The sequence below is a fragment of the Amblyomma maculatum genome, unplaced genomic scaffold (assembly GCF_055883805.1).
Source record: "Amblyomma maculatum isolate TAMU_Amacu unplaced genomic scaffold, ASM5588380v1 scaffold_13, whole genome shotgun sequence".
NCBI lineage: Eukaryota > Metazoa > Arthropoda > Arachnida > Ixodida > Ixodidae > Amblyomma > Amblyomma maculatum.
The window spans coordinates 21,945,150-21,969,722 of NW_028146738.1; the positions used below are offsets into that span (position 1 = coordinate 21,945,150).

At 43.0% G+C, this 24,573-nt stretch overlaps 2 protein-coding genes across 3 annotated transcripts in view; one reads left to right on the forward strand and one right to left on the reverse strand.

Annotated features, from left to right (window-relative positions):
- RabGGTb (geranylgeranyl transferase type-2 subunit beta) overlaps positions 1–5,926 on the reverse strand; it is a 48,880-nt gene extending 42,954 nt beyond the window's left edge. Inside the window, exons 1-2 of one of the 2 annotated variants that reach the window (XM_084585892.1) lie at positions 5,789–5,926; positions 3,805–3,912 (exon numbers count right to left, since the gene is read on the reverse strand). In XM_084585892.1, the coding sequence (XP_084442018.1) occupies positions 3,805–3,909 (105 nt within the window). In that variant the 5' untranslated portion in view covers positions 3,910–3,912; positions 5,789–5,926. Of the gene's footprint in view, positions 1–3,804; positions 3,913–5,498 lie in introns of both variants that reach the window. The other variant, XM_084585891.1, reaches the window with a different exon arrangement.
- A 47-nt stretch (positions 5,927–5,973) lies between these two features.
- The window catches only part of LOC146172340 (sec1 family domain-containing protein 2-like), a 55,444-nt gene continuing 36,844 nt past the window's right edge, over positions 5,974–24,573 (forward strand). The window contains exons 1-6 of the mRNA XM_084585890.1: positions 5,974–6,609; positions 8,322–8,558; positions 8,669–8,779; positions 9,540–9,608; positions 9,687–9,812; positions 13,544–13,716. Of these exons, the coding sequence (XP_084442016.1) occupies positions 6,415–6,609; positions 8,322–8,558; positions 8,669–8,779; positions 9,540–9,608; positions 9,687–9,812; positions 13,544–13,716 (911 nt within the window). The 5' untranslated portion in view covers positions 5,974–6,414. The remainder of the gene's footprint in view (positions 6,610–8,321; positions 8,559–8,668; positions 8,780–9,539; positions 9,609–9,686; positions 9,813–13,543; positions 13,717–24,573) is intronic.

Consider the following 24,573-nt stretch of genomic DNA (forward strand, 5'->3'; position numbering starts at 1 on the left):
TATCAATGAGCATGACATTTAAATAAAGACAACTTTTTGACCATCAGTCAATAAAAGCTTACGAAATGCCTGTGGAAGGCTTCTGTAACACATTAGCACTACATTTCAGCAGCAGTCTATGTACAGCTATGAAGTGCTTTTTAACGTAAACTCAGGAATCTGCTGTTGCATCAATAGATAACTGGATAGCTAATAAGATTTTATGACCTTAGAGGAATTGAATGTGCGAAACTTGTCGTCAGTAAAGCATGTTAAGTTTTCTTATGCTAGCATTTGAAATAGCGACATAACCACTGTTTAAAGCTGTACTGGCATTTCAGCACCTTCGCACAGCACAGTGCCGGCTGAGGCTGCTCATGGCATCATCTACAGTCACAGTACATAGAGAAGTGTCCCTAGCCACCAAGACCGAGTGGTAGGGTGCTCGAATATTGACTCGAGGACATGAGTTTGATCCCAAATAGGTTTTTGATAGAGGTTAAACACAGGAGGCCTGTGTAGTGTGCAAAGTCAGTGTGCATTAAAAAACCCCAGGTGGTCAAAATTTCTACAGCCCTGCACTACAGCATCCCTCATAGCCAAGGTGAAGCTCATGCACTACTGCTTGGCAGAATTCAAAAAGAAAAATAAATTCACGAGCAAAAGCAGCAGGAGCACGAAAATTGGAAGTGTAGATGATGCCATTATAGGGCTTCTCTGCACAGTATAATGCTTTTAGGAGAAGCCTACACTGCCACAGCTTCACACAATGATTACATGACCATTTGAAATGCTAACACAAATAAAACTTTGCGTGCTTTACATACAAGTTTCTTACAATGAAATCCTTAAAACTAACAAATGCTAAAAGAGCTGTCTAGCTTTAAAGAATGATAAAAAAAGTTGTGTTGTTGTGTTGGGTTTTACGGCACATAGACAAATAAGGCCAGCTAAAAAAAGGCTTCTATTCATATGCAGGCGCTTGAATAATAAAACAAAAATTCGTAGTGCATGAAGCACTAACCACACTTTTCATATTTAATATTCAGAAATAATGGCTTCTATAGCAGGATATAATTCAAAAAAACAGCAGTTGCCAACTATCGGCAGTGATATGCAGCATGTGTATTATTCTGCCAAATAGTACAAAATAAGTTATTAATATTTGACTATACCTAAGCAAGGCAGAAGCATCAAGTCTTGAGGTTTGAATTTAGGCTGATGGCTAGCTTTTTAACACAATAGCGTTAAAGGCCCCATTCACCGAAAATCAGCCTTGATTGGCAGCAGCGGCCGTCTGCCGACACCAGCGTTGGTGTTATGAGCGAAAAATCATGAGCATGGTGCTGGCAGAGGACAGCCGACAGCCGACGCGGCTGAACACTAACTGGATGTAGGGTTGCCTGACATTACGTATGGCAGGAGCTGCTAACTAAGGCCTCTCCTTTCCTATGGGAGGGTGATATCAGAATCAGCTTGCCAGGACCCTTGCATTCACATTACCCCTAGGCTATGCAGGCACGTTAATATGGCTTGGTTTAAGCGGGGCTTTATATGTGGGCTGGTAGCCTACACTATCGCGTCACACCCTTAAAGGCGGGGGTTAAGTGTTCCCCATAATTTTTATTTAGGTAACCAGAAAAGCCTTAATAGCAGGCTACTTTTGATCACAGTAGAATTGCGTGTGGTGGTTTCTGCAGATGTGAACTGTATTTGACCATAGTACCATTTCTCTCGAGGCATAAAAATACAGCAAAACACAGATGGCCCCTAAAAAAACGTAAATGTGCATGGTTTTAATACGAACAAAATTATGTGCAAGAAAAAGCTTGACAATATTGAGACCTACACTATTCCAAACTGCAGATTAATGAAAAACTCTCATGCAACAGCCAGTGTTCTTTGAAAGAGCTCCCCAAACTCTGCAAACCTATCGGTACTGGCTTATCCCAAGCAATTGCTTTTCTTTATACCAAGCCCACCTCAATATTTCTTTGTGTAGTCACAATTCTGGCAAACTAGACAAAGTGCCTCAAATGATCCAATATGAATGGAGTCTATGTACAATCACACTTGTTTTAAAATTTCACATCATACTTTTCTGCTGATGGTGATAACCTTGTGCTAGCCAAACAGTCTTGTTCCTCAAGGCAGTAAAAGTATAAAAGACAAACAGGAAAGAAACCTCTGCCTGATGTTTGAGAATAGCCAGTGTAAGAGTGGAGTGGTACAGTTAACATCTCTCTTTGGAGAGAAGTTCAAAAAATGACACTGACAATGAAGAATTTTGTGCAAAGGGTGAAAATAACAAAAACAGAAGATCAGATAAGCAATGCACAGCGACTGTCAATTTGTAATCCAACTTCAGATAAAACATGTTCGGAAGCTTTCCAGTCTCTGTGAACTGAGAAAGCTGTGCTCTTTCACATCTTTATTATATGCTCAATAAATGTATTAACAACATGCTATAAGAGTAACTATAAATTCCTAATCCTGTGCACAGATGAAAAGCTAGCACAATGAAGTCATTTTATGCGCTCTGTCTTTTCGGAGCAACTATACCTGTGGTCACAATTCACAAGCAGTGAATGGAAGGCAATTCCATTTGATTCTTGCCATTTGCCCATCTGTCGGACTGATTTCAGCCACAGGCAAGAGCATAGGGCGACCAAAATCCAAAAAGAATATTTAACTCAACGAAATTTGAATCAAGTCCTTTTATTACTCCTACCTCTCTTTGCAGATAACAAAACCCCATATTGTCATCATATATGCTGTAATAAACCACAATTACACATACAATACTGCAGAAAACCCCTCACACTTAAAATGTGCCTATCAGTGATGTATGCTACTCTGCAATGCTTCTTACAGTATTTACACAGGCCCTTCTAGGCTTGTGCCTGATAAGAACTATGCAGTCATGATCCTGCAAGCATTCCAATGTGGCATAGAAACCTATTGTTCCCATGCGTTCTCTGTATTTTTCGCATGAGAAAACTCACACAATGATACTTGAGCTGTTGTTTTATATTGTTAGCATGTAAGCATTCAGGTAACAGTGATTGTAACATACATTTTGACAGCAGAACACTGACAATGTGCCAATTCTCTCCTCACAATACAGATCACGAAGATCAGCGAAAAACAATTTTCTCATCCCAATTAGCAAAAATGTGTGCGGCAAAAGAACTCCTACCATATAGAATGAAATCCCTATAGAAATAAAGCAAAATACCAACTTCTCTGCACTGCTAAAGTCGTACTATTACAATAAATTGTGACACTTTTACTCTTTTGAAATTTTGCCAAATGTCTGTGCTGTCTACTAAACATTTTTTGGAACATTATGTGCATGGATCCCAATTAGCCTGCGAGCTAGGGATCCAGATGCTTGTTGCAATGTTACTTGTATTGGTTTTGTTGTGATTGAAATAAAGATTGATTGGATTGATTGACTAATTGATTGACTGATTGGAATGAATTTGTTGAGAAACCACTTGGGTAATGGAGCAAGCAATACAGTTCGCCACTGTGGCGATACAGCGCTGCCACTGCACATTGATAATGTGGCAATTGCCAACAGCTTCCTAAGCTGCCGCAGTGGGGTTCATTTCTGAACACAGCATACCAGTCACAAGCCAAACAAACATATGACATTTCTAATCCTATAGATCATGTCATACTAGCCACTTTAAATGCAAGGTATAACCTACAGCTTGAAGTCACATACAAAAGAAATATTCCAGAACACACTACAACCAATTACCATCTGTTGCATAAATATGAAATATACTAAATGTATGCAGTAGTTTTAGGGCTTACATAATCATCTTTTTTAGTCCCATAGCTTGCCAAATACTCCTTGTGCTTTGACAAATCAAGTTCTTGACTCGGTGAAGATGGTAGATGCACATCCTTCACCAGCATTGCCTAGATATAAATGGAAACAAAGAATTGAGCATCCACTATTTCTACACAACTACGTTAGAAGCTGGCAGCAAGCTTGAAACTCAGTTGTAGCTCGGTTTTACAAGACTGAAAGCACTGCTAATGCTGCTATCCACAACTCCTTCAGCCAAAAGTTCACTCGATGCTTGCCACATAAGTGAAGACAGTGCTTGACAGACAACGGAAAAAATAAAACACAAGTCAACTCGTCTCCTGGAAATCGAGCACTAAAGACTCCAATCACAGATTATGTTACAGCATTCAGAAGAAGGATGGACAGTTGGGCAAGTTGGTATCGGTTCATATTGGAAGGTACAGTGCAAAAAGAGATGCAAGATGAACAGAAAGACAATACAGACCAACAATGAAAAAGACTAGCTACTACATCCAGCCCAGAAAGGAACCGTCATCCATATTGAATAAAAATTTGTTCTAAAATGGCAGATCTAAAGCACTGATTTCTTCACACAAAAAAAATTACAGCACAGCATTATTCCTGCTCTATTTTCACCCTTGTAGCTTTGTGCCATGTAAGTGCGCCACCAGAAGAAATATGTAGTTGTTTCGTGGAATACGTAGCTCCCCATTATGCATCGCACAGAGGTTTTAGAAAATACACCAAATTACAGCATATACCAATTGTTCAGGAGCTTTCCATCGTTAGCAAATAGAGTTAAAAATAGGCAAGAAACTATTTTTCACTTGCGTGCATGGTCAAATTTTGTATGCAAAAAGGCACGAGCCTGGTCAAATGTATGCATGAGCATTATTTTGCTGCTTGTCTAAGTCCTAAAACATGCTGCAAAGCTATACAGCAAGTAGCCAACTGGTCAATCAGTGTGTATTAAAGTGGTCTCAGCAAACCATATGCATGCAGAGAAATGTAGCATGCATTATTAGCACAAGTGCTCAAGCACTCCAGGAATTTCAACATGAACACACAGACCTGCGGTACATGTATGTACTATTGTGGCTAAAACCAGTACTGACGTACCTGCACACCGAATTCTTTGTACAAACCCTTATCATTCCGTCTCAGTGAGAGGCTTCTCTGCGGATAGGGGAACACACAAGCTAACACAGTAACAAATTTTGCATCCTCCTTTGCCTACTGCAAAGGATGAGAAAGAGTAACCTCCCATACTTTTTCGAAGAATGCTACTTGCTCAGCATCTACATCGGCCACTGGGGTCCTTACGTCTCCTTCGAGCACCGTACACAGTTGGCCGCTATACTGAAAACAGATTTTCACCCTTCGTACTGTGTTAAGACCTCCGATGCACAACATACAGCAGTTTACAGCAGAGTCACTTATTTATCGACGGACAACTCTGTGTCTACGAAATTAAGCAACGACGTCTTTACAAACGGTGCCGCGAAGCAGTAAATTATTAGCGAAGCAGTAAACTATTAAGTGGTGTAATACTTCTTTTAATCGCACCCAAGAAAACGCGCAATAACATGCAGTCAAAACATTCGCCAAAAGTTCGACTTAGCGAGTTTTCTTCTGCAGTCGGTCTGAACCTTGTAAACTTCAAGCACAGCGAAAAAGCGCAAATTGCCCTCACCATTCAGACAGAGTGGAACGTTCACAATGCTATTCAGTGACACCAGTGACTGTAGCTTGTTTGCGCTGCGTATACACCACCAGCGTGCGGTAAGCGCGAGCTCGATATCTATGGTAGCGATGGGCCGGTTCCAACACAGCGTTAGGTCAGCGCTTATGGAGGAAAGCAACAGCAGGAATGTCACGTGATAATCCTAAAAAGTTTAAATGAGTGTGTTCTGCTCCATGTGACACGACGTAAGTTCTGAGCCGCGATCATGAGCCTCGAAGCACACAACGTCGATGTCGTACCAACGGGTAAGCGCAGATTTACGTGGGCTGGCCAAGGAAGATCTTGGGCTGGCTGGCAATGAACGAACAAAAATATGCGCGCACGCCTTGCGCATACCAACAACCGCAACCAACAGCCGCCTTGACAGCTGCAGTTGATTGTAGACGACCATAGTCAAGACTCCGGTTGACTCAAGCTGGATTAAAACTGGATTGTGATTGCTCATCTGAGCCGACGACCAGACGGCTCCCGAAGGCGCCGAAGCTCAACGTCACCAATTTATCTACACCTCTTTTGACAGTTGTAACTTACGGCTGAAAAAAATATAGCGTTAGCATATCATTCCGTAACTAAGCTGCTGAGCTGACTGCAGCTCTTCAGCCTCTGCTATTACTGAAGCTGCAGTGCTGTGAGCGGCGTCAACAGCTGGCAGCTGGTGACTGGACATCGAATCGATCTTATGATCCGAGTCCCGATCAGAGTCTTATTTTTGGTGTACGCTTGTTCCGTTCTCCTTACGTCACTTCAGTTCATGACTGACGTTAGTGTTCTGCGTTGTCGGCTTTGAAAAAAGGATTGTGTGCTACACACAACTGCTGCAGTCTTCGTAGGAATAGTGGGCAGTGTACGCCGTCAGCCAATTCCGATGCACCAAAACGTGTTCAGGTCACCGCTTGAGGACCCTGTGAAACGACTGTGGGAGGAAGAAGTTTTCCCAAGGTGTCAGGATGCTGTTGTTTTCCTGGACAACGCTATGGCAGAAGCGTTACATTGGAATGGAGGGGCGAGCAAGCTCTTTGAATCCGGAGCTGTGGCCGTCAGGGAGTTCAGCTTTTTTGAGGTATAATCATGTGGTGCCCTTCTGGTCGTGATTTGCATGATTCTGGATTGGATAAGCGCTGTACAGTGCTGAGGGCGCGCCCTCACCTTACCTGCTGTAGGGCCCGTAATGTTATACTGTCAACCCGAAACTAAACCAAAATGAAATCCATAATGCACGCAGGGAAACGGCTTGTACCATTCTGTCTACTGTGTCGCAAATACAGATATAGAGCGCGGCAGTAAGAAAGTTCACGATAAAAAAGTGAAGCTGAGAAAAATGGCAGCTTGCACTGTACATAGACTCAAACTTGCACATGATTGTATGCCGAGTTAAACTTTCCTTAATTTGCTTGACGTGCACACAGCTGTGTCTCACCTATGCCACTTCGCACGGTTTAGCCACAAAGAGGCATTTTCGAAGCAATGCTTGGAAGTTTAACTGTTCTACATCTAACGGTTGCCATCATGTTTGTAGATGCTGCAAGTATTATTACTTGCAGAAAATCATGACTTTTATTTCTTGGTATTTCACCACAGCAGTGTAAAAAGAATTTGCAAAAATCATTTACCAATTCCAATGGCTGGTGTGATCGATCGAGTGCTGTTTGGAGCAAACATTGGGATTTGTATGCAGTAGCAGCATGATTGGGCTTATCTTACTGCTATTCTAGGTGGCATATATTCTGTACATTGCAGCTGCCATAATGCTATCCACAGCTGTATAGTTGCTGTAAGGTTTTGGCACTGTACAAGTAGCAGTTCATAAGAATGGCCAGTAGGGAATTGGGCTCTAGCGATGTTAATTTAAAAGCACTAGTGTGACAGTTATATGAAATGAAATTACATTGTATGTAACATTGCACAACTCTAGCTTGCTTCTGCTTCCAGAGGATGTACCAGAGTGTAAAAGTGTGAAAGCTGTGTTAAACCTTACTAGTCTAAAAGTCATGGCACCATATTCACAAGCCCTAAAATATTTTGTTGCTTGCTATATTTTATACTAGTTGATATGTACTACTGGGCTTGTGATGGCAAGCCCATTGCTGTGTAATAGTGGTGTGTGCCTCCAGGATTGAAATACTGTAGTGTCCATTTGCAGAATTAAGTGTGGCTTGGATAATACTTTTGTTGTCTCTTAAACTGAAGAACTTAGAATATATTTGTGTTTTTTTGAGATGCTTTCAGTTAGTATGGATATGAATGTATTGTAAAGAACATAAAAAAAATGTTATTTCATACTAAATTGTACCACATGTAAACCATCCTTCTCCCATATCAGTGAAGATACTTCCCTGCTATAATGTCCCCTTGAGTCATCTATAGACCTTTGCATATTGAGCTCGTTAGGCACCACCATATTAATATGTTCATTGGACAGTCGTGTGCACCCCACGCAAGCGCTGTGGATGCTGCAGTGAAACCGGTTTCGAACTGTCCAGAGAGGAGGAATTTCTACGACTGCCTCACCTGATGTATAGGCCTATAGATTAATACATCAATTTTCGCAATATTTGCTTTCTTTGTATTTTTTTTTTAATTCTTTTTTCATGTGGGTGGATAGCCTTACACTGGTGCCAGTAGTTCACAACAGTACTAGTGCAGCAGGTCTGTCAGCCTGGAAACTCATGAATTATGGCCTCATTATACCTCTTGCACAAGCAGATATTTGCTTATGCCATACAATCCATAATTACATTATTTTGTGATTTTTTTTTCTGCCTTTTTTTGTAGCATGGATCAGCTTCCGAACCAAAAGCCCTTTTCATCATATCAACCCCTCTGACAGAGCAAACACTGTCAACTCTTTCATCCATGGTGCGAGCAAGTGTGTTCACGAATGTTAACGTTCTGACTTCATGTCCACCGGCAGCACAAATTCTGGCAAAGTATGGTACAGCGGAAGGATCAGATGGCCAGCGGGCGTTTCTTGATGTTGAGGAACGACTCCTAGACTGGATGGGAAATGTGGTAAGATGCAATAGAAAAAAAAAGCTTTGGAAATGACGTTTGGTCACTTCTATGCATGTGGAGAACCTCAGAGATTACACAACGATAATGTGCTGTGCATTGCGTTGCAGACATTTATTGCAGAAATTATGTATGTCCCACTTTCTGTCATCAATGTGACGCCGAAGTTCTTTCTGATGCCACAATTCCATGATGTTTTTCCACCATTGCAGGAGCAATATGTAAGCAAGCATTTTTTCCACTTGCAATCTGTAGTGTACAATTTGTTTTAACTGAAATATGGTGCAGCCACATTTTGCTTTGTTTTACTAATTCATGAGCGTAAGGCATGTAGACAGCTACAAGCCACCCACTTAATTACATTCAAATTTTGCTCACAAAAACACACATAAAATCTCGTGTTATATAGCATTGCTTGCCTGATTATGCACAACAGAAAAGCTCAAATGTCTCTATAAAAAAGTTGTATGAACCCTGTCACAAGCCATCCCACACGCCCTGACTGTAGCCATTAACATTGTTATCCTTTGCTGGATGCTACCTTGCTGAGCTGGTCCAGTAAATGGTCACATTTTGTGGGCACTGGCTCATTTATGAGGAACCTTTTGAATTTTCTAGTGGAGTTACTTGAAACTTGTTTTCATTGCAGTTGAGGGATGCAACAACCAAGTTAAACTGTAATGAGGGCACATGCAACAGTTAAGTTTTGTCACAGTCACAGAGAACAAAACTACTTTGTTCTACCAATACTTGTTGTATTAGAAATATAAATAATACTATAAAGCTACATTTGTGATTTGTGTCCCTCATAGCCTGATTCCCTTTGGGACATCAAACCCCATAAACCATAAACATTTGTAATTATTTATAGTTGTTTTTGCATGCTCCTCTGAGCCTGTATTTTCTGCCAGTGTTCAGTTGCATATGGTTGTATGGTAACACTGTCATGTTCTTCATTTTATGATTGCATCTGCATGCAAGAACACAAGCCAGTTTGGTGCAACCCTTGAAGGTGCCAGTTTTTCAAGAAGTATGCAAATAAATGTGAAGGTAAGGCTGATATTTAAATTAAACTCTTTGTTTTGTTGTTGTTTTGTTGAATGTACTCCAGTTTTCTTGTGTTTGTAGTCTTTGATAGGAAATCTGAACTCTATATTCGAAGTGGCTCATATCAGAGAAGAAACATTTTCCATTGGATCACTGTCTCGAATTGTTGGAGAAGAATTGTGCCGACTCTCTAAGGGTCACAGGAAGGTGAGGCTTTTTCTTCACTTAACATTATAAAATATCAAAATGTAGCAGCGTGTTGCCAGTCATCTTCCAGTTGTGAAAATATTTCAAGTAAACTGGCTGCATAAGTTGTATTATAATGTGTAGCCATACTTCTGTAGAAACATTAGTAAAACATTTCACTGTAGTGATATTGCTGTGTCTTCATTTTGAAACTGAGACTAAAACTGTTCACGCTGTACCAAAATTAGGCAAGCACTTATAGGTGCATCAGTTACTCTCAGTTACACAACACTGATGCCAATCTTCTTAAAACATACCAGGTCATCAAAACTTTCCAATTAGGTGTTTGCAGTGCTGGTTAAAATGCCCTTTCAAGTGCTGTACCTATATGGTGGCTTTATGCTGCTTTATCTTTTCACCTACTATACCTATGCTTAGTAGGATACGTGAAGACTTTGACGAAAGTGGGAGACACTAATACAGGAACAATTTCAGATAAGATGTGTGCTAAGGCCTTGCTTGCTTTTTAGACTATAGATCTGAAGGGATCATCTCAGGTTTTCACAGCGGCAGCGGAATGATGTTGCAATCGGAGGGTGTTTGCCAAGTGTTGCCGGCCTTAAGCATAACATCTTGTGCCTGGAGGGCAACGGCTATGTAAGTGCAGCGCAAAAGCATGGCACAATGCATCCGGCCAGTTCTTTTACCTGACCCGCTATGGAGGCTTAAAGGTTAAGTTGCTCAGCTGCAGAACCCAAAGAGTGGCAGCTGCTTTTCTATGGAGGTGAGAAGCAAGGTGTCCGTGTGCTATGTGATGTCAGTGCATCTTAAAGAACCCCATATGGTCGAAATTTCCTGAACCCTCTACTACGGCATCTCTCATAGCCTGAGTTGCTTTGGGACGTTGAATTTTATAAACCAACCAACCAGTTCTTTAACGACATTGAGTGAGGGAAATGTAGAAGTGTTTCAGAATGCACAGTGTGAAGAGCTGTGCTCAAAATCACTTTACCTTGGGAGTAAACATTCAGAGAATTTTTAGTGCACTTGCACTAGCGTCCTCATTCACCAATTTTGCCAATGTCTATCTACCTGTCTGTCTGTCGTTTTGTCTGTCTGAAGCCATTGGTAAGAGCTGCCATCTTTTGAGATGGTAATCGAACCCACTGAGACCCTTGAATCCTGAATTAAAAAAACCAATCCTAGGCTGTGCAAGCACACTAGTATGGCTTCGTTAAAGGGAGGTTTTATATCTATATCAGGTGGTCTTGCGCAAAATGTGGTAGCTTATGACTACAGACTAATGAGTATATGCGACCCAAAATTCACGGGAAAACTAAAGTGCTAGCACACCCAATTCACATTTGATCGAGCTGTGCTAGATTGGACATCATTTTTGGTCTTCTTTCCCGGCTATAAATTTTGCACATAGATATAAATTCAATTACAAAGCAGTAACTGTGCACTCAACTTCCATTCATTTCAAGTTTTCCTTGGTTCTACCCTCTCAAACAAGTTTGGTCAGGAGAATGGTGTACCTCAGGATGCATTTTAAGCACTACATTTTCATCTTAAAAATGAATTCAATAGCCGAAGTAATCCCAAAGTCTGTCATGTACTCACTTTATTTCGATGACCTTCAAATAGCATGCATATCATCCAGCTTACCGACTTGTGAGAGAAAGGTGCAACTCACATTAAACAAGCTTGCAAATTGGGCAGACAAAATTGGATTTAGGTTGTCCCCACAAAAAAACAGTTGCCATTGTTAAGTTTATTTACAGGGATGGCTGCACCTTAGCCTGGTGCATTCAGTGAAAGATGGCTAGCTTCTTCTTTCTCACACTTCCTTCTCTTCTCAGCACTGCCTGACATTTCCCCCTTCACAGACGAAGCCCCCTGGGCTGTCATTCGGAGTCCCGAAAGTGACAGCGCTTCATTCTTGCAACATGCACAACTTGTGTTTTCCGAGAAGGGCGGCCTTGGGAAGAATGGCGAGACACCACGTAATTCAAATCATTGATAAGTGATCACAATAAATGAACCTGTGTAACACGACAACAGCTTCTGAGGCAAACCACGCTTGCGGAGAGGTGTCCAGAGCTATACTAAGTCTCCGGGAAGGTAGCAGACATCCTGGTGCCGATTATAGCGCTGCTTAGAGCGGTCCTGCGAGGCCAGAGTGCGTAACCAGAGTGCGGCAGAGGGTGCTGAAAACAGAAGGCTAAAATAGTGTCGAGAGAACTTCGAGGCGGACGGGCATAGAGAAGGAAAAATGGGCTATAAGCAGTTGTTTTATGCTTCGAGGTGTTATATGCATGTGTAATGAAGGGAAGCACGTCATCCCAGTTCTTGCGATGACAGTCGACATACATCGCAAGCATGTTCATCAGTGTCTGGTTTGTGCGTTCAATGAGGCCATTTGTCTGGGGTTGGTATGGTGTAGAGTGATACAATTGGCAAGTACAAAAGCGCAGAAGCTGTTCCACAACATCTGCCGTAAACTGGCGGCCACGATCACTAATAATGATGCGAGGAGGCCCATCACAGAGGACGAAAGCATTAAGAAGAAAGAAAGAGATGGTCAGCGGAGGTAGCAGAAGGGATGGCGGCAGTTTCACAGTAACGCGTGAGATGGTCAACGCATACGATGACCCAGCGATTGCCTTTGGACAAGTGGGGAAACGGGCCTATGTAGTCAACACCCACTTTCTCACATGGTGTGGTCGGTGGTGTCACCGAATGTAAGCGGCCCAGCAGAGATGTCGTGAGAATCTTGAACCGCTGACACTGCACACAGGAGGTCGTGTAACGCTGAGTCTTTCGACACATATTTGCCCAGTAAAAACGTTCCTTAATGCGGGTAAAGGTACTGGTAAACCCCAAGTACCCAGCTGTGACGTCATCGTGCATTGCGTGTTGAATAGAGGAGCAGAGACTAGCCGGAACACTGAGCAGAAAGTGTGCACCTGGTAGACGAGTAATTTTTCTGGTAGAGCAACCATCGTGAATGCAGAAATGGTTCGCAGACGCCGGATCACAAGCTTTTTCAGAAAGCGGTACCAAGCCTTGATCTTTGCGTTGTTCTCGCTGGAAAGTGGCAAGGTCCGGAAATTGTACGGAAACGGCGGCAAAATAGTTGTCAAAGTTGTCATCCTAGAGATTAGTCGCAAGAGGCAGCCACGAGAGGCAGTCAGCGTCAGTGTGTTGGCGGCCACTTTTGTACGACACTGTAAAGTCTAACTTGAAGGCGTAATGCCCAACGGGCCAACCGACCACAGGGGTCACACAGATTCGCCAGCAAGCAAAGCGAATGAGGATCGGCGATGACTATTAAGGCACGTCTAAGGTGCACCATTCTTTTCTCTCTCAGAATAGGCCTGCAGCTCGATCCCACCCTGCACTTAAATGAAATTGGCTCCCAATAAAACAAGAACATAAATTTTTGAAGATGACATTTGACAGAAAACTTATGTTCCTACCTGCCATTTTTCTCATGTATTCTCAGTTGATAAAACATTTTTTCCCCTCTTTGTGCGATGCACTCATGCAACAGCTACCAGTACCCTGGTGGGGTTTGTGTGCTTCATGAAAATAAATAAACTGGGTGTCCAGAAAGGAATTTGGCTGATAATAAGCAAATTTAGCACGTAAATATCAGCAAAGTAATTGACCAAAAAGTTCTGTTTGCTTCATGAGTGTGCTTTGTTAAGTTGCTTTCAAGTACAGGGTTTGTTTTTTCTTTTTGGCAGTCTGCGGAGTCAAAAGTGTCCCTTCTCCTGCTTGATCGCACGTTGGACATGGCTGGATCACTTAGTGCATCTTGCGAATCTTTCTTGGATACATTGGTCAGAGTACTTCCTCCATTTCCTGGCCATTGTCTGGATGTGTGCATCGACATGCGCTGCATCTCCTGCTCACCTGAGTAAGCTGATCATCAATGCAACTGTGTTCTTTCTGTCTACTGCATTGTAGTAGGACTTTTTATTTCTGTTTTATCCTGTTGTTAAACCTCTTGAATTAAGTTGTACTTGCGGCTCAGAGGTACGTCTTTGCGAAAAGTAACCAAGCTGCGTGTTCCACTTCTCAGTCAGGTAGCAGAGAATTTGTACTACTTCTGAAGCTGTAAATCTCTACAAAGTAAAGGCGAGCTCCTGTCCTCACTTCTCAACAAGTTGGGATCCTCTGGGAATCCATGTTGGCTTTAGAATACAAGCGAGAAGCAAAACATGCAGCCTGGTTACTTTTGGTAAAAATTGTACCTTCTCAGGATATATGGCATGCATTGTTTATTTTTTTGCTATAAAAGATATATATTATACGTTTTTAGTTCTAGCTTCAAAATCTGTGCAAGTGAAGCTACACAACATGCGCATAAAGTAATTTGTAGCTACTTGTCTTTTCTTCTTTTTTCACACGTTAGTATTCTTTTTATACTTACATTTTGCGACAATATCGACATTTTTAAAAGGTTTTAAAATGGCCTTGCTTATGTGCTGTCATTTATGTCTTATGCACTCATGACCTGTTATGAGCCTTTTGATTCCCATCATACTGAGCCGTATGGCTCTACATATTTGTTTATTCTAATTGCACTTCCAAAAGGAATCTTTAACTATCTATATTTTGGACTGATGAACAATTTGAGTGCTTGTTTCTCACAAGCCTAGACGTGGGGAAAAAAAAATCATGACTTTGTATTTGCCTAATACTTCGATTACATATTTTCTCTAGCCGCTCGAAGGGACGACGCGCACAGCAGCACGGTCAGTGCAAGAATGATGACGTTTATTGCCAGCACAGTTTATAAAGGCACGAACACGCGCGCTGTCTCTACTGCGCATCACTGATACGCATCGGCGCTGATAACAGTCACTACACGTGTCCGATACATCCTCTCTTGGGACGAACAAAAATTACACACTTGTAAAAATATAACCAGCGATCACAACTATGGCACTTGATTGAATTGTTCGTCATAGTGTAACTTCTGTGGGGGCCGGGTGATACGAGTTGACCTTCTCACAGGGGGTGGCGATGGGATTCTCGGCGGAGAATCACGGCCACTTGCTGGTAGCGTCGATCCCACGCCGTTTTGTGAAGAGACTCCCGAGAATTGTGCAATTGGTTCAGCTCCGCTCGTAGGCTGCTGTGTCCGGGACTGGGAGCCTGTGCAACTTTCCTCGTCGTCATCGCTTTCACTACTGCTATACTGCTCCTTTGTCGTAATCAGATGCCGGCGGTTTCGCCGCAACATGCGATGATCTTTTACCAGGTATGATCGTGGAGCGCTTTCGGCAATGACCTTCACCTTGCGTGGCCAACCCGCAGCATCCTGAAGCCGCACTGTTGCGCCTCCGGGTAGTACCCTGGTTTGGCGGTGTTTCCTCACTTTGCGGCGGGATACCCTGCCGAAGTCAGGAAGGTTAGAACGAAGGTGCCTTCTCTGAAGGAGCTCACCCGGAGAATGGCCATCTTCGAGTGGTGTAGAGCGGTATGCTAGGAGGCCGAGCCAGAAGTCCTCCCTCGCCTTGATGGTCTTTTTCAAGATACGCTTGACGACCTGCACACCCTTTTCAGCCAAGCCGTTGGACTGCGGATAACGGGGACTCGAGGTTATGTGATGAAAGTCGTACATTTTAGCAAACAGGCCAAATTCGCGGCTCGAGAACTGGGGTCCATTATCCGTACAGACTTCCACTTGTACACCGTACCTGGCAAACATGGCACTAAAGGCTGCAACTGTGGTTTCCGCGGTTGTGTCTTCTAGAATGTCGACCTCAGGAAAATTGGAAAAGGCATCATAAGCAACCACGTACGACTTGCCCGCATACGAAAAGATGTCCACTCCAACCCTGTACCAAGCACATTTCGAAACTGGTCGCATCAGAAGTGGTTCCTGTGGCTGTCTGTACGCGTATTTTCTGCACGTTGCGCAGCTTTCTACACGGGTAGCGATGTCTCCATTCATACCAGGCCAAAATACGAGTTTTCGCGCCCTCTCCTTGCACTTTTGTAACCCGAGGTGACCCGCATGAATCCTTTCCAGCATGAGTCGTCGCATACTCTTCGGTATTACAACTTTTGCACCCTTTAGTACAACTCTATTAATGACAGATAGTTATTTCGAAAATGGCTTGAGTTCACCTGTCACCGGCTGCCCGCTCACCAAGCATGAAATCACTGTCTGCAGGTAGGCATCTCGACAAGTTTCCAGCTGCAGTGACCATTGTGTTTCGGAGGTGACCATGTAGCCCAAGGACCTGCACCGCATTAACCTCAACATCATTTGTTGTGCGAACTTGGTCTTCGCCCTGTTCCACCGTTGACCGTGACAACATGTCAGCGAGCAGTAGCTGCTTTCCTGGAATATACTGCAAGATAAAGTCATATTTTAGCAAACGCAAAAAGGATCGTTGCACTCGCGATGGCATGTCAGCAATTTCTTTCCGTGCTATCGCCACCAGCGGCTTGTGATCAGTTTCGATAAGCACCTTTCTTCCGTACACAAACTCGTGAAACCTTTCGCAGCCAAAACATATTCCAAGCGCTTCTTTTTCGATTTGTGCATAGTTCTTTTCGGCTTGCGTTAAGACACGAGATGCGTACGCTACAGGCCTCCATTCACCGTTGTAGTCTTGCAGTAACGCTGCACCAACACCATCCTTCGATGCATCGCAACTAATCTTCGTTTGTCTCTGCGGATCAAAGATTGCAAGTAGGGGGGCGGTGGTCAAGATTTGAGTTAACTTTTTCCACTCCAGCGCATGATTTTCGGTCCATTGGAACTCTGACCGAGATTTGACAAGCTCACGAAAAAGAGTTGTTCGCTCGGACAATTGTGGCACAAATTCGCTGAAATAGTTAACCACACCCAACATTCGCTGGATGTCATTCTTGGACGTTGGTGTTGGCATTTTCACCAAGCTTTTGATTAGCTTTGGGTCAGGCGATATTCCGTTTCGGCTTATGACATCACCAAGGAATTTCACTTCATTCAACCCAAATTTACATTTCTGGGCGTTAAAAGTTAAGCCTGCTTTCTCGGCAGCCTTAAGCACTGCTATCAACCGTTCATCGTGTTCTTGCTTACTGGAACCCCATACTAAAATATCGTCAACATATATCAGTACGCCCGGTAAGCCGTCAAATACTTGACTCATGCTTTGTTGAAATACTTCCGGTGCGGAAGAAATGCCGAAGGGCAAACGTAAAAAGCGGTATCTCCCAAACGGTGAAGAAAAAGTGCAGATTTTAGAAGTCCGCTCATCGAGCGGTATCTGATGATAGCCAGAGTTTGCGTCAAGACAGCTGAAGTACTTTGCATTGGTTAAACGGGCTTCCAAATCCTCACGCCTAGGAAACGGGAAATGCTGCCGCTTTATGTACTTGTTGATAGCTCTGGGATCCATGCAAACCCGTATCGCGCCATCTTTCTTTTTTGCCAACACTAAAGGGCTGACCCAGTCAGTAGGTTCGTTCACCCTGATAATTATACCAGCACGTACCATTTTTTCAAGTTCTTTCTTTAGGGGTTCTTCTAGCGCCACTGGAACTCGTCGAGCTGGTTTCACTACAGGAACCACATCAGATGAAAGGACCATGCTGTACGCCTGCTTCAAACAACCGAGGCCATGAAAAACGTGCCTGAAATTGTATGAAGTCTTGTCTATGGCACATACTTTACGCTGAACTAGCCCCAGAGCTTCACTTGCTTCTAGTCCGAGTATGGCCTGCCGTTCGTTTTTCACCACAAAAAACTTCACTGTAGCAGACTTGTTCGCTTGGTGTACTTCTAGCGTACACGTTCCAAAACACGTTATAGTGCCACCGTTATACGCCCGCAGGACCGAATTAGTCGGCTTCAGCTCTTCTGCTCCCCGCAGTTTTTTGTAAACAGACGTGGGAAGCAGGCTTGCCTGCGATCCGGTGTCTACTTTAAATCTGACCTCGCAGTTACGAACTTGAGCCTTGACCATCCAATCCCTTTCTCGCCTTGCGGTGGTGACTTCTAGAATGTCAAAGTCCTGGTCTTCCAGTTTCCTTACTTCGCTCACCCTTGCTGACGCACAGGCACTTGCAAAATGGTTCGCCTTGTGACACAAGCGACACTTCTTTCCGAAGGCTGGGCATTGTTTGAGCTTGTGCCAGCGGTTGCACTTACTACAGTGAAAAGATGCTTTAACTTCTTTCCGCTCATTTGCAGGAGCCGGGCGCTTCGAAATCGTGTCGACACATTCGTCCCCTTTGCGCCATACTTCGTTCCGCTGGGCTACCGTTTCTGCTGCTCTGCACATTTCTTCTGCTTTTTGCAAAGTCAGTTGGTTATCTCGAAGCATTTTCTCGCGTAGTCGATGATTAAGCGTACTGAACACTATCTGGTCCCTTATCATTGATTCTTGCGACATGCCAAAGTTACACTGTGCTGCTTGCTTTTTCAGGTCGCGAATAAACCTTTCAAATGGTTCGCCCTCCGCTTGCTTTCTTGAACGGAATACGTATCTCTCATGCACTTCGTTGCTAACTTCGGCACAATAGGCATCAAATTTTCTCACCACGGTGCTGTAGTCATTTTCTTCATTCAACTCGAACTGGATGTTGTTAAAGACGTCCAAAGCGTCGTCGCCCGCAACGCTTAACAGGAGTGCTGCCTTGGCTGCTTCTGTTTTCGGCTGGTCTGTAGGTGCCGTCGCCTGCAGATACAACTCAAACTTCTGCTTAAAACGCTTCCAATTTTCTGCTACATTACCAGTCAGCCGCAAAGGCTCCGGTGTCTTCAGCAGGGCCATGGCGCACCGGACTCGGGAACGATTTCCTTCAGGCCTCAAAGGGCCACTTCTGACACCATGTAGCCACTCGAAGGGACGACGTGCACAACGGTCAGTGCAAGAATGATGACGTTTATTGCCAGCACAGTTTATAAAGGCACGAACACGCGCGCTGTCTCTACTGCGCATCACTGATACGCATCGGCGCTGATAACAGTCACTACACGTGTCCGATACATTTTCCAGGGCATATCTTGCTAGTTCGACAAAGTTTGTAAATGGTGCTAAAAAAGGTGGTTCACTTACCGCACTAATGGATCAGATTGGCTGTTTTACTATTGTGCATTTTAATTAGACAGAGTTGACATTTCTAGAAAAGAAGAATATTTCCTTGATTTTGTGTGTGGATCCTTCAAAGGCATCAGTGTACTGAGCGATGTCGGTGCATGTTAAACAACCCCAGGTGGTCAAAAATTTCGGAGCCCTTCGCTATGGCGTCCCTCATAGTCTGAGTCGCTTTGAGATATAAGCCCTATAAACCAGACCAAGCTCATCTTGAAGCTATTCTATTCCCTGTATGCATATGTTCCTGCTTGATTTGTGTGGAATTTTTTTATAAGGATCAGAAGCTTGAGCATACTTACGGGATACTTAGAAATCTTTTGCTCGTTACATTAAGGATTTTTCTTCTATAATTGTATAACAGACTGGTTTCTGTCTTGAACTGTGATGTCGTGCTTTTTAAGTGCTAGTGAACTGACTGAGTTATCAATGTCTGTAAACATATTTTTGAGTGTGTTGGTTCATTCTTTCTTGAAGCACTAAGTTGACAATCATGGGAGAGAGAATGCATTGGCAGTGAAAGAAGATGCACGTAGCATGTGCATCTTTTCTCATTTGCCTGTCTCGATTGTAGCACCAGGGTTTCAAGGTTTTTAGCAGTCATTTTATGGTACCATTAATGGAGCAGTGTCCAGTGCTTGTGACCAGCATGCATTACCACCCTTATCGTCAGGAGATTTTGAAATGCTGACAGTGCATAGCGGGACACACAGCATGGTCCACAAGCAAGCACCTTGTGCTCTAGACGTTTGACAAAGGATGTGCATTTAAGTTGATATGCAGATGCTGTCTGGACCCAAACAGATATCTTAGGCCCCTATAGAAAGGCCTTTTCTGTTGATTCTTGACATTTGGAAAACATTTTTTTTATTCTTATTATACACTGAATGTTGCTTTACTTCAAAATGAGCTTGAAAAGATTCTGCAAAAAAGAGTGGTAAGTCTGTCTGACAGGGCAGGTGCTCAGACTTCATATTTTTTGGCTGGTGACTGTACTTATCATAAGGCAGAACACTAAAGTTAAGAACTCCAACTATATTTGCTTCTGATAACAGTATGAGGTGGTCTTTGAGCAAATCTGCACATACTACAGTGGTGACTGTATCTTCCCTTAGCACATAGTTCTCAAATATTATTCTTTTTGTTGCTGAAGCGACAGACAAAAATCTTTTCTACTTTTCCAGTTGGGTGCAATATTTTAGGGTTTTTTGGGGGAGTTTCATTGCCACTTTGCACTGACTCTCTATGTTTCTGGCTGCTAAAAGTGGCTGCTAGAAGTCAGCTTTCACCTGTTTTTCAAACAGAGCTGGGCTATGACAAGAAGCTTAGAAGTCACCAAGCACCGCAGCCTTATGGCCGCTTGACGGGGCTATACCCCTGTGTCAGTAGGTTACTTTTAACTGACAACCATAAAGTTTCTCTTCCTCCTCCTGTCCCCCTGGACAATTCAATCCATCGCCTTTGACCTCAAAGTACTGGAAAAGTTTTTTTTTTAGGCAACGGCACATCAGTCTCAGTTTTGCAGCTACAGGCTAGAGTGACATTCATTTTGTCTTGCATGCACTTCATCGTACAGCGTTGCACCGTGGACAGAACCTCATGCTGATCATATATGTATTCATATATTGCTGCCCAGGCATGTCTCGAGTTTTCTTCAGTATGAGTTCTGCTGCTTTAGTGTTTCTGGCATCTCTTCTTGGTCTGCCAGGTCCAGCCGGGCTGCATTCACTACAGTAGTTACACCACCTGTAAGCTCCTTTCACAGTGCTACAGTAGCAACAAAGATCTCTGTTCTTCACTGTGGCTCTGGGATGACTTTCGTCAACTTTCTGCCATTGACTGCTGAAGAAAACAAATGACCAATCTTCATTCCTTTGTGATGCACGTTCCTAGTGGAAACACCATTTCTCCACTGCTTTATACAGCCACATCACTGTCCAGCCTAATGCCAACCAATTTTCTAATCAAAGCTGTAATAGTTTACAGTGTTTATAATCATCCAGTGTTTTCATTTGCTTTTGCCAAATTGTTCTCGGACTTCATAAATATGGACATCTTCATGCTCATGCATCTGCATTTGCAAATTTGCTATCATCCAAATAATTTGCTTGGGTTTGCAAATATTCTCTTTCTCCTGGTTAATCTGCAACATCGAGACCACACTTACTTTAGGGCGCGTATTGCGGACAATTGTTTATGCGCTCAGAGGGAGCAAAAAAAAAAAAGTCCGTCCGTGTGCTTTGTGAGTGCCACGGGGGAAAGGAAAAATGAACAGGTGCAACCGCTCGCGATGGGGTTGGCTAGGGAGGCATGAGGGAGGCAGGTAAAGTGACCTGTTATCCGGTTTTGTCAGCTTTCACAGGAGCCCGCTAGGTGCGGCGATTTGAGAAATATTCATTAAAATACTTACTTTCCGCTCATTTCAGCTCATAAAGTGGATTGTTTTGGTCACTCCCAATGCGATAGCTACCATCTGCGCTGGAAATCTTGGCAGCAATTTCTTTATTCAGTATACCTTTAAGTTGCAGTGAAAAGCGCATGGGGCAATGGCATGCTGTGAGCTCCGTGTACGTGCTCTAGGGGCCACTTTAGTCTAAAAAAAGGCAGCACAAAGGTGGCAATTATCATGCACCTCATGCTGAGCTTGATATGTATAAATGTTTTATAAACTAAAAGAACATAACAAATTTGCAAGTAAATTTTAAAAAGTCACAACAGGCAATTGGAGGAAAATAATTAGAAAAAAAATGTTTTGTGCACTTGACATAGCACCTTCTGCGACCCTTTTGAATTGCCGGTGGTGAGAGGAGTGAGCTAAGCAGTCATGGCGGGTACCTCGAGCCGTTGGGAAAGTTGTCCGACAGCACAGAACAACTCTCAGTTGTTCTAAGGGTTCAGCTGTGAAAACAAGCAGGTACTACACCATCGCGCCTATTTGTTAGTTCCAAGCATGTCAAGCCTACATCAGACAAAAGTATACTTGAAGCATAAGGAGATGAAACCACACAGGTGCCATTCACTAGACATATTCTCAAGAGTGTTGGAAAGTCACACAGGGCCTATTGCCAACGTGTTTAAATTAAGGAAGTGCCAGTGTTACTCAGGGGAAAACTGGATCTACTGGCGGAAGGCTATGAAGCAAAAGAATCTGGAGGAGGAAAAGGCTACCCTTGAGTGCAGTCTGTCCTTCCTAAAGGTACCACTGACCAGTGCCCTGGAATGTCTCAGCATAGGCATAGGATCAAAAAGTATATGCACAAGGAGAGCAGAACTGTAGTGGTCATTCATGTGAAACTAGTGGTGGTGCTTGAGCATATCAAAGTGGTAAACTCCATGTTTCAGTCTATTATGTCAAAATAGTCAGACTTGATGTGTAGAAGCAAGCGTTTGGTTCGCTGCTGGTCTTTTCCAAATTGTTCCACGGGCCGATTCTGTTATTTTAAATATGTGTACATACTTTGGCTGTTTGTCTTGTCAGAGATGCAGGTGTTGTCAGCAAAGCATTGAACGTTGAATAGAAAGGAATCAAACTGGGTATTTTTGTATGTCAGGAACAAAAACTTGCAGTTATTAAAAGCAATTCATCCTAGAAGCATGCTCCAAAACGTAATATCAATGCTCCAAACTCTCATTTTATTGCTCGAAAGATGCTCCGGATTGGCTTTATTACTGCTACCTGAGCTGCTTCAATATGCTCGAGTTTGCTTTCACCTCGAGCTTATCCTGCCCCCCCCCCCCCCCCCCCCCCTTTTTTTTTTAGACGGGTTCTTATCCAGTGGTTACCACACAAGCAATAGTATTAAGATATTAAGGGCTTCTGTAGCAGATGAAGCCGCACAGGTGTCACGAAGATTAATGTCAAAGTAAAATATTTGGGTTGTGAGATAGAAGCACAAGTGGAAGTCAGTTCTTAAATCTTGGTTGTCATATCCTGGCTGCACTCTGCGCTGAGCAAGGGCAGCATATCATATTGATGGCAGCAATGGCACTGCAAGTTAACTGTCGTGGAAGCAAGAATGCAACTTGTTAGTGTGATTTATACATGGCTTCAAATTTACATTTGCCTGTTATGGTTCTAAAATTTGTCTGTGTCCTTATATACCATTGGAAAGCCTACATACTTAACTGATGGCTCTAAGCCAGCGATAAGCCTGAGAAGCAGGTGCTATATACTAGATGACAGTGTTTAGCTACCAGGCGGAGCCTGCGATTTTCAGCTGTATGTTAAAGCTAACGGATCACCACCCCGAAAGTCACAGTCACGAGGCTGAATTTCAAAGCCATTATCTCACCACATTCCTCATTCCAGCAATTTTTTTTTTTTTTCCTGTGAGGCTGTGACAAATTGTAAGTGGTACTAAATAGTCAGCTAACTGTGGTATCCTTGCCGGAAATACTAGCTTTTGTTTTTTGTCTGAAACAAACATTAAGAATTTAATTCAGCACACTTTTATCATTGTTCTTCAGTTAAAATAGAAAAGTTGAGCCCCAAGTCACTGCTGGGGGCATGCGTGGCCATTTCACTGATAAGCAAAGGACCATTGAGGCTGTTGAAGGAAAGCAAGCTTGTGGTGCCACTGCATCTGTTGGAAATGAAGACAACACTCTGAAGTGCTATCATCAAACTCAAGCGAACTGTATGCTCTGCACCTACTGTCACACTCTCCAGATCATCATCATTAAGCTTCCAAAATCAGTTCAGATACTTAGCACATATGGCAGTGCATGTGGATCTACACATCCCACTCGCAGATATGTAAAGCAGCGGAGAGTGCACAGGTAAACATATTCTTGCTGCTTCCTCAACCACTAAACCGTCTGGCCTCCTTTGGAACCAAGAAAGCGCTCAAGCATTTTTTTATGCATACATGGTAATGTTTACTTCCACTCACTGCACTGAGACCTGCTTTCAGATTGAGCCAAGAACTGTATACATAGTCACATTCCCTGTGATACTTGTCTAGAGCATGAAAATGGCATCTTTTAAAGTGTGGCACTAACATATGTTGTTGGATTTTTTTTTTTTTTAAGGGATGTAGCAACTGTCTAGAATATGAGCAACTCGTAATTTACACAACAGTGCATGCTCAGTGGAAAATTATTTTAAGCTGCCCATGAATAGGATTGTAATTTGGAAGAGATATCTGAACTCTCAAGGTGGATGGCAGAGATTGCACACCTGAGCGACAAGTTTGCTCCAGAAGCACTTGGATAGAGAGCCTTGATATAATATAGAGGACTCATATAGAACAGACTCTGTTGAGCAGTTTCTAGTCAAGTGAACAGTTTAGAAGCCATTATTTGTTTAGTTTTTCACATACACTACATAAAAAAAAAAAAAAAACACCATGTGAACACAAACTCCTTCAATGCCACTGTGATTAGAATTTCACTGTGCCTTGCGGTCTATGGGCTCATGGCACCAGTCTGCATTTTTCTAAGAAACAAAACATAATAAAAAGAACAACAAAATTAAAGAAAAGGCAGAGAGGTTAATTTAAAAACCCTGCACATGCAGGAACTTTTTTTCTTCTAAGCTTTGAAAGAGCAGTGCTGAGTTGTTATTAATTTTAATGTGACATTAAATAGGCACATTCTATTCTTTAAACTCACCTGCCGTCATCCAGAAACACAAGGGCTGGAAGATCTCTAGTAGATATTAAGAAGGTGTT